The sequence below is a fragment of the Hydra vulgaris genome, chromosome 13 (assembly GCF_038396675.1).
Source record: "Hydra vulgaris chromosome 13, alternate assembly HydraT2T_AEP".
Taxonomy (NCBI): domain Eukaryota; kingdom Metazoa; phylum Cnidaria; class Hydrozoa; order Anthoathecata; family Hydridae; genus Hydra; species Hydra vulgaris.
The window spans coordinates 2,742,501-2,753,831 of NC_088932.1; the positions used below are offsets into that span (position 1 = coordinate 2,742,501).

The 11,331-nt window shown below is 30.0% G+C and overlaps 1 protein-coding gene across 1 annotated transcript; it reads left to right on the plus strand.

The window, feature by feature from the left end:
* Positions 1–8,511: 8,511 nt before the first annotated feature.
* Positions 8,512–10,108, plus strand: LOC100211367 (protein odr-4 homolog). Its single transcript, XM_065817003.1, has one exon. It carries the CDS (start codon positions 8,594–8,596, stop codon positions 9,977–9,979), a length of 1,386 nt encoding a protein of 461 aa, XP_065673075.1. The 5' UTR covers positions 8,512–8,593; the 3' UTR covers positions 9,980–10,108.
* Positions 10,109–11,331: the final 1,223 nt, after the last annotated feature.

Here is an 11,331-nt window from a genome sequence, read left to right on the forward strand (position 1 = left end):
TATTCATAATATAATAATAGCTATGAACTTGGTCCGTTTTTTCTCTAAACATATTCAACAAATCGCTAAATCATTTTAGTATAAAATCATGAACAAATTTCATATTATTCGTTTACAATAGCAATTCAAATTAAGACAAGTAGTACAAATTCATACTATGTTGTAAAAAAACACAATTACTATTTACTAATTATCGGCAAAAATAGTTCTCATTATTACAAACTGTACAATAAAAACCACACGAATTTACTGATCATCATTGCCGCTGTCATCGAGCAGTTCATCTTCATGATAGATGAGAGGAATATACTTTAACAGTTTCATTAGATCTGAGTATTTTTCTTTGCTCAGTTTTGTTGCTCCACAGTAAAATGGAGCCAAACTCACTTCACTAAGATTCGTTTGACGTCCGCGTTTCGCTAGCGAAATGAAACTGAATGATGCGTCATCATCTAAAGAGTATTTAAAGAACAGTTTGCATGGCTCGTTCTTTCTAAGTTGCAGCCATTGCATATCCAGCCAGTTGACCTTCTGTTCACTCTCATCCACTTTCCGATTTGTAATTAATTTCAATAAGGGCTCCACACTCTTGATATTGTCAGTGCTTAATCTTGCAACACTGAAGCGCTTCTTCATAGAGCAGTTCTCGATCAATTTGTACCACTGTTCTGGCACGAAGATCTCTGTGGATTTTGGTTTTGCTCTCTCAATTCTTCCAAAATCTGCATCGTTAGGCAAATAAGAATGCCCAGAGACCATAAACTTATGACTCACCAGTTCAATACTCGTCGTCTGCGTCAAATGCATCCATAACAGTGCAATTTTTATATTTCGATTTTGGCCGCCGCACAAGTCGCTGAATGCTGTAATAGACGTAATATCCCTATTTGCCAGATTTTGACAATATGCCAATAAGCATGAACCGATCTCACCTGCACCTCGTGAGGCTGTTCCCTCATGCCATACATTCATCACTGCATTGTCATTTTTAAGGTCATGAATGCCTAGATTATACACTGATAATTGCCGGCAATAATAAACTTCATTGGTTGTAAGGCAAGGCAATGACATGACCTTTTGCAGGTCAAAACAAAAAGATGCATATTTATTGTCTTCATTTTCCTTTTCTAGTTTTAAGGATTGACGCGCCTTCTCTGCTTTGCGCAAATGAATCTCATGCGCTGCTTTTAGTTGAGATTTTTTGTGTTCAGTTTTTTCTATTTCAATGTCTGTTTTAAAAATGTCACATTTCTTGCACGTATCTTTTAGTGGCTGATGGAACGTCAAGTTAAACTCATGATTAAAAATGTCCCGAAATTTCCACTCTTTTTGGAGTTCGACTGAATCCTGTATGCATTTTTCTCTATACATGTCGTACATAGTGGATACCGTCAAATGAGCAGGTAGAAAGTGGCGAGATGCACTGTGACTTCTAGTATAGTGACTTTCGTATGTGGGAAACATGCGAATATGATCTTTAATGCGAGTGATGTGTTCCTCATGAATGCGTTGTGTCTTGTGATCATATTTTCCTCGTCCATCTTTGCCTGACACACCACCATTCTCCCGTTGGTTGACTAACGCACGATTTAGTCGACCGCTGCTAATGTCAAATATTGCCAAGAAGTATGGTTTGCAAACAGTAACGGGCTTATTATCTGCAAACACAGAGTATACTCGTGCGAAATCCTTTGCATGTTTTTTTTCATTTTTTGTAATTTTGTTTTTTCTTACTCTTGGTCTACGTTCTACTGTTGATTGTTTCACGCAGCCAGCAAGAAACAAATTTTGTGCATCAAAATCTCCCAATTTCCAGAAATTTTCAAACAGAGTTTTAGTCTGCTCTAAAGTCAAATTTTCAGCACATTTGTTTTTGCAACTGTGATTTATTAAATAATGTTCGTTTAATTTCTTAGTTTTTTGTAACGTTACGCCATGCTTTACATATTCGCTACCTGTATTTCGTAAGCGCTTAATCACATTTTTCTTCTAGTTCGTTACACAACGTTTTCGTTTTCGAGGGCGTTGATTGGTTACAATCGGAGATTCAGTTGTTACAATCGGAGATTCAGTTGTTACAATCGGAGATTCAGTTGTTACAATCGGAGATTCAACTGCTACAACCGGTGAATTATCGGCTACAATCGGAGATTCAGCTGCTAATGTAGAACGTTCTGTCTGTATATCTGCTGCTAAGTTAGGATCTGCAATTGTTGTAACTGTAGCTAGAGATCTCTGAACCTTCTTGCACTTTATCAATGCCAGTGACACCATGTGTGCGGCTCGTGAATGCATGTTTACACTATTCTACAATAAATATTTTTTAAATATTACATACACTCAGAATATTATTAGAAAGAATAATGTACATGTACACAACATGCATGCAAGTGCTCCCCTAGCTAGATGTTATTAAAGCCACAAAATAGACCTTTCTAAAGAGGCTGTAACTTTAGTAGTGACAGACCATTATATCTACTGTCTAACAATCGATATTTATATTCCTGCTGAGAGCAATTGAATAAATCTTATATTATCGCTCACCAAACTATTTCAGTTTTGTCACTTTATAAAGTGTGAAAGTGCTGTATACTTCACTATATTAATATAAAACCATAATCAGATATTCATTTAAAGCATCTTACCTGTACAAATGTTATTCTTGTTCTAATATAATAATAATAATTCTAAGAAAATGTGTAGTTTATGTGGTCTTGAATCTTGATTTCTTACATTAAAGCACTATCAATGGACTTGGTCCACTATTACTCTCTATACCTGGTGATTTATTGTTAGAGTAAAAATGTGCTGCCCTCTGTTGAATAAGAAATAAATGTGTTATAGACAAGGTCCATTTTTGCTCTAAAAATATAGCAAATTTTTAGCAGTTTTACATACATAAGGGTCATTTGAAAAAAATTGGACTTGGTCCACTTTTACTCTCATAGGCTCAATTACAAAAAATAAACTTTTTTCATTTTTAGTTTAAAAGGTTATTTTTTCTGCAACAAACTGAAAAATAAAAACTTTTTTTTTTGAAATAATTGTTATTTTTGAAATTTTTATAAAATTTTGCTTCTTTTGAGACCCAACATGACATACTTTTGAAAAACTTTTTTTTACATAATATTAGGGACCCATTAAAATTTTAAAGGTCTTGAGGAACCTTAAGACAATTTCCTAGAGCATTGATATTTTTCCAGAGTATTTCTGAAATGAATATACAACTTTTGCACACCCAGGCTAAACAAATTGTAAAAAAAACTAAAATTCACTCCACCCTATTGTATACCTTTCTTTATATATTATATATATCATACCTATAAGTAGTACATGCGTACATATATACTTATATATATAAATACAAATGTGTACATGTATATACCTGCAATTATACATATATATATATATATATATATATATATATATATATATATATATATATATATATATATATATATATATATATATAAATGTGTGTATATATATGTCTATATTTATATATATACAAATATATATATGTGTATATATATATATATGTATATATATATATTTATATATATATATGTATATATATACAAACAGATATAATTATATATATGTATATATATATATATATATATAATATATATATATATATATATATATATATATACGTATATATATATACATATATATATAAATATATATATATATTATATATATATATATATAAATATATTTAAAAACATTTATATAATAGTTTATTTAAATATATAAATATATATATATATATATATATATATATATATATATATATATATATATATATATATATATATATATATATAATATATATATATATATATATATATATCAAGGACTATTATATGGAAAGACGCGCAAAGTCGATTTCCTGACTCTGCTTGCGAAGGCCATTCAATATTTCTCACTTAAACTCTTATTTAACTAAATTTGGCCGAAATAACGTTTTAAAAATCAAATTACTGAAATAATAATAAAATAATTTATTAAAATGCGTTATTGTTAATTATAAATTAATAACAAATTAAAAACTGATTTAAAAAAGTATAAAAGATCAATATATAAAAGTTTCTCTATGAAAAAAACGTAAACATTATATCCTCCAGAGACTTTTTAACAAAGTGAAAACTTTGAATTTAATATAATAAACTTATTAAAAAAAGAAAACAACAAATATTATTTATATATCATAATGACATTTTTCAGCTTGGCGTGCCTTCTTAATTGATGTTTGATAAAGACATGCATTTTTCGTTTGGTCTTTATCTAAATTCTGCATTCCATGCAGGAGATTATTTTCCAAACGCCGAAAAAGGCTTTTTGAAGATAAACCTAAATCATAGTATGTGTCCATTACAGAAAGAATGTTTATAAGTCTTTTTCTACAACATGCTCTGTGTTTTTTTTCTTTTACAAATCATAAATCAATTTTAACTAGCTGATAGGTACACTCATGTGGGACTGTCAAATATCCCCTTGAAACTTCCTCAATAATGTCTTTAACTTCATTTGTTAGTTTAGGTTCATCATCTGGATAAACTAGTTCACCTTCACATTTTTTCTCAAGCCATCCTGTTACATAGGCAGCAGAGTTCTCTTCAGTTTCAGAAAGACTCACATCATAAATGCATGTTTCAATTGAGGTTGCATCTTCAATTGAGGTTGAATCTTCAATTGGACCCTCGCATATGTGACCTTTTCTATTGGGTTGCTCTACTTCCACTGATTCTAAAAATGATGGAGCAATTCGAGCTAAACGCTTAAAAGCAGAGAAAACATCACCAGTTGCCATAAAAGCATTTGCCCCTGTTGATTGTCTATAAACAGAAAATTCTCCTTCTATTCTGTCACTTTGTAGCTCACGAAGCAAAACATAATCAAAACCAACTGAAAACAAATGCTTGTAGATAGCTATCAACCCTTCAGTGGTTTGCAAGGGCTTTTTTGGTATCATGGGTAACACACTGAACTCGTTTAGGTCCATGTCCTGATCTCATACATTTAAATATGTCTAAAAACAATTGAAGATTATTTGAATCTTTATCTTGCACAGATCGGTTGTGATCTCTCAGCCTAATATCTTGCCCTTTTGCAGAAACATTAGCAATGTTCCACCAATCTAAAATATTCTGAATAAAAGAGGAGATTTCATAAGCTCCTTTTAGTTTTAGGGCAGCTACTACTTTCTCATTAAATACTCTTAAAACATGTTGCACATTCTGTAGTTGAAGTCTCGAAGAATAAACAGCGGCATAGGATAAAGGAACTGATTTTAAAATGTTCTCTTTCTCATATTGATATAGACCTTTCACATCTGAAAATGAAGCTATGGTTTTATTATCTAAAGATAGTTTTGACACTTTTCAGAAATCCAGTTATTTCGTAAGCATTTAAGTAGTTGGTTGGATGTGGATTGTATTGATGTAATGAAACACTTGTTGTATTTCACTTCTTGTATTGATGTTCTTCGATAAAACACTTTGATAAAACTCACTTCGATAAACTGTCTTGATAATACTGACTGGATTGACTTCCATATACTGACTGAATTACATGTCAACTTACATGTCTCTTATATAGTAAAATGAACCTGTGTGAACCTGTTCTGGAAAGATTCTAGATGCTTCTTTTCAATGCTTCTGGATATTTCTGGATGCTACTGGATGCTTCCAGATGCTTCTTCTGGAAACTTCTAGAAGCTTCTGCATGCTTCTGGAAACTTCTGGATACTTCCTTTAATTATTAAAAAACTTCCGTGACGTTGACACGGACCAGACTTAAGAAAAAGAAGCAAACCAAAAAAGTTGCACTTGTTTTGTCCGCTGCAAAATTGCATTTGTCAACGAAATCTGCCTGTGTGCTGTCAGCTGATTGCTCATGTCATGGCATGCTATGACTCCAGAATCCTGAACTGTTTGCTGTGGTAGTATAGTTTGTTTCGTTTTTAAGACATGTGAAATTAGGAACACTTTTTAGAATTGTTCAATGTTGGTTGCAAATGTTTTGTCCAATACTGTATATATAAAAATTTATATATACATATATTCATATATATATATATATATATATATATATATATATATATATATATATATATATATATATATATATATATATATATTTATTTATGTACATACATATATATATGTATGTATATATATATATATATATATATATATATATATATATATATATATATATATATATATATATATATATATATGTATATGTATATATATATATATATATATGTATATATATGTATATGTATATATATATACATATATATATGTGGACAGTGGACTTGCTCTAAATGCTTCACACAAAGAGCTAGCTGCTTTTTTTGATTCTTCGATAGTTTCATCTGAAATGATTGTTATATCTGAAACATATATGTCATCAGCAGGAAAGCAAGACTTTATTGGTGTTGGAGCTGGTTCTAACATGTCAATATTGTTACCTGTAGAAATACTTTTTAGGAGGCTGAAGCAAAATACGGCTCCAACAGGAAGTGATAAACTCTTTTCATTATAAGCAGCAAGGGTGTTCAAAGGGATGGATCTAATTTTTGGTGCTTTTTTACCGATTTGAAATTCATGTCTTGGGTGTTGACAACTGTTTGGCTGCTTCCAGCCAATACCAAAAGAAAAACGATGGTACGCACATAATGAGTCATAGCGTGAAAGATAAGCTTGTAGTCGGCTTTCAATCAAGGTTTTTTCATTCCACTGGTTTGTCGGTAGAAGCTATAAAACAGTAACGTTAGATTTTCCACCTATGGAGAAAGAAATCCTGTTTCTTTTAATAAAAAAGCAAATAATACTCTAATATTATTCATACCTTTAAAGCATGTAAATGATTAGTTATGTCAGCAGTTAATTCATTAACTTGAAAGATTCCATCTTTGTTCCAACGCTTAAAGGGACCACAAGAAGTCTTCACTTTATTAAAATATATGCATTTCTCATAAGGACTGACTTTATTCTTGCTCTCTGACATATTTTGTTTATTGATAATTATTTATTGACTAATATTAAAATAATGCAGTTTTTACTAACAAATTTTAATTCTTCTACTGAAAACTGCTGAAAAAAAAATGTGTTATGTAATTCAAGTAAACCATGGTATGTACCAAGTAGTCATTAACAAAAATGTCATACTAAGTCGGCAGTCATTTCGTTCCCGCAGTATTATCTCGTTCTATCTACAAATGAAATAAATAAAATGTTCTGTTTAATATATAAAATAAACAAATATATATATATATATATATATATATATATATATATATATATATATATATATATATATATATATATATATATATATATATATATATATATATAATATATATATATATATATATATATATATATATATATATATATATACAATGTTCCACCTGATATAATATATTATATTAGATAGAACATTGTATTTATTTATATATAGTTTTTATTTGTTTTCATTTTAAGTGCTATATGTATTTTTTTCAAGTTCTCTTGTACAGTTTCTTTATAAAAAAAGTACCAAGTTATAATTTTGAAAAGCAGCACTAATTGATATGGCTGTAAAGTAGCCGTTGCTAAGTATACCTATACCGTTGCTAGGGTATTTTTTTAGTTAAAAAATTGGCAAAATAAGGCTACTTCTAGGACTTCTGTAGGCTTTTTATCACCAGAGCACATGGATTTTTTTTCATATATTGGAAGATGCATATTTAAGGAAAATAAATAACTTATATTGTTTATGGTGGACCTAAGGTCACAGTTGTTATGGGTAATCTATCAAAGCGCGTTGAACGCAAAAAGTGATTTTTGGCAGGTTAATCCTTCCCAGGTCCTTGCATGCGCATGGTTTTTGTTTCAAAAAATCAATGTATGTCTTAGTGTCTTTCAAAAACACCTAAAAAAACTACGTGCAAGTATTGGCCTTAAGAAATATTAGAGCCCAAAGTTAGGGTAAAATTTCAAATGTTGTGGTTTCGGACCACGATTTCTAGACAACTGAAAATGTAATCATGTTGAATTTTTTCTTTTACTGTAGAAACCTACCCAGATTAGTAAAAAAATTAAAAAGAAATGTTTCTGTCATATTCATGTTGCTAAAACTACTCCTCAAAGTAGCAATTGCACTCCATGCGCAAAATTTTCTCAAAACGGGCAAAATTTTGGGACCCAATATCTCCGTAATTAATAAAAATTTTTGAAAAAAAAATTACCAGTGGCCCATTTTCATTGCATTTTACAAAATATCTAAAAATGAATACGATTTGAAGACATCACTTCCAAAATTTGCTTATTTTGCCTACATTTCTCAGACATTGGCTCTTAAGCAATCGGCGTGCGACTCGGAAATTTATGGGGGAAATAAATTTGTACGACACCGGCACTGTTTTATCCTTAATCTAACTTTAACGACACCTTGTAATAGCGAACATAATAATTGTATCGTCTTTGTTTTTCTTTCGTACTTCTAAAATCCGATACGTGAAAAACCAAAGTCGATTATTTAAATGTTGAATCTGAAGGATTTTTGAGTAATTTTAATAATTAACATTTATAAAATTATGGTGCAGCTATTAATTTTTGAAGATTCCTTAAATAACTTCATTAACGATCTTATAAAAACAAAAACTCTTCAAGTTGGTTTGATAATTGGACAATTTACTGCAAATTCTAAAGATTTTGCTATTCATTTTGCAAAATGTCCAAATCCAGTTGACGATGAAGTCGAGGAAGAGCTCGTAAGTTCTGACTCTGAAGATACCAAAATCAATAAAAAAATAAAGCAAAAAAATGAAGCTTTTAAATTAAATAGCAATGAGAATATTGATGTGAAATGGATTGTTGAACATGCACGTCAAGTAACTCGGATGTTGACAGGGGGTTTAATGATAATTGGAGTATATTATTCATGTTCTCCAGAAATTCTTTTAAAAAATCAAGCATTGCTTCGACAATGTTTGTATTCAGTTCGTAAAAAAAGTGAAAACAGTAAGTGGATAAGAAATAGCATTCCTCATAATGAGAGATATTTTGTCCATATGTGCACTCTTACTGGAAAGTTATCATGTCGCACAATAGATATAAATGATGTTCAAGGTTCTTTTAAACAAGCAACATTTCGTTTTCAGTCATTTTTGTCAAGATGGCATTCTTTTAGTTGTTTTGTTGATGTCAATATAAGCTCATATGTACCTGTAAAAGAGAGTCTGAAAACTGAGCAGAAAATGACATATGCTTGCCATGATGAAATTGAAAGTATTTGGAATTCTTACGCATCAATTAATTTCAAAATTGTAAAAGATGACCAATTAATTTCAGAGAACACAAAAAACAAAAATACAACTAAGACAACTAAAAAAGATATTGAAATAACGCTTTTTAAAAAAAATGTTTCAAATAATGTGTTATTTTCTCCAGATCAAATAAACACAGAAATAAAATTTGTTGGTTCAATTTTTGCTAAAGCATTTATTCATCAAAAAGGAACTTATGGTGAAGCTGTCAAAGCTTTAAAAGTTGATATAATTCGAAGTCTTCAGTCTCGCATTGAGTTACTTTGTGAAGAAGCACAGATTAATAATTTATGTCAAGTAAATGAATGGAGTTTAATGTCACCAATAAGGGTTCTTTTAAAAGCTTATGGAGTATATTATTGTGATTATGCTTTTAAAGATGAAACTCAAAAAGAAACTATAAGTCGATTTTTAGATTTATTAGGAATAAATCCATCACAAAATGATTTAATATATATGGAGAAGTCTCCAGATATTTCAGATGTTTCAATGATTCTTCGCGGTGAAAGACCAGTTGATATTCATTCAGAAATGGGATCTGAAAGAAGTAGTATATGCCTAGAAGAGCCAAGCAATTCTAAGTTTCTTGCTTCATGCATTATTGCATTAGTAGCTGTAGTGTTTTCTTTTATAGCTATCTTGTTAAAACAGTAATGGAACAAATAAAACATATATTTTCAATTCTAAACACGTGTTTTTGTTATTACATTTAAGTTATTATAATTTTTTCAAACAATAAGTAATTGTTGATTGGATTTGAAATAAATAAATAAAATTTTTAAATGTTTTGTTCATTAATGATTTAATATCATCATCGTTGTTGTCGTCATCATCATCATCATTAACATTTTGCATAGATTATGTGTTAATCCAATATATTTTAATTGAGAATTTTCTTTTCTTAACTAAAACATTTTTATATTATCTGTAATGCATTCTCTCTGATTTTTTCTTTTCCTATATTTTGAAGTCACATTCGCATTCATCTGAGCATCATCGTCTCTGTTCTTTTGAGATCCTGAACATCAACATAGACCAAATATACTTCATAGTAAACAAACTTAACTATTAAAAATATATATTTTACTACACTTATTCTTTTATTTATTTGGTTTAAAAAATTGTGTAATAAAAGTTAATTAAATATTGTTAGTTTTTTTAAAATATATTATAAGTGATATGACTTTTTTTCTTTATTTAAATAACTTTTTATTAATTTGTTATTGAACTGATGTTTAGTTATGAAATTTAATATTTTAATTTATATATTTTAATTATTAACAGAGGCTTTTTTACAAATAAAATGAAAGGGGAGAGGCAAAAATCTTTAAAAAGTACTTTTTTAAATATTCTTAAAACTGCTTTCTATAAAAAAAAAAAATATATATATATATATATATATACAGGGTGTTCGGGATAAATTTGACATATTTATAATTGATTATATTTTTTTGTAGATTAGAGGTATTAACACACACTACAGGTCATTTAAAAGTTTGAACCCTTCTTCATTCATATACAAGATGTCAGAAAGGATGGATGACTGGAACCCACCTGAATCATAGAAGAGAATAACTTGCATCATGATGATTCGTGCCGGCCATCAAAATAAGGATATTATGACTGCTGCCCAATGCTCCCTGAACACAGTAAAAACAATCAGGTATGAACTAGAGACTTGCAATGGTGACTACGAGGATGTAGTAAGAAGAAAGATCCCTAGCAGACGATCTGATTGCGTTCGTACAGCAGAATTCCTCGCAAGTCTGCAGGAACAGGTGTTGAAGAACCCTGGCATTGGAATTCAGGCTTTGTCACGTGAAATGAATGTTGCATCCTCTACTATGAAGCTTGCACTCAATGAAGACCTTCGCTACTACTCATACAAGCATCCAGAGGATGCAACATTCATTTCACGTGACAAAGCCCGAATTCCAATGCCAGGGTTCTTCAACACCTGTTCCTGCACTTGCAAGGAATTCTGCTGTACGAACGCAATCAGATCG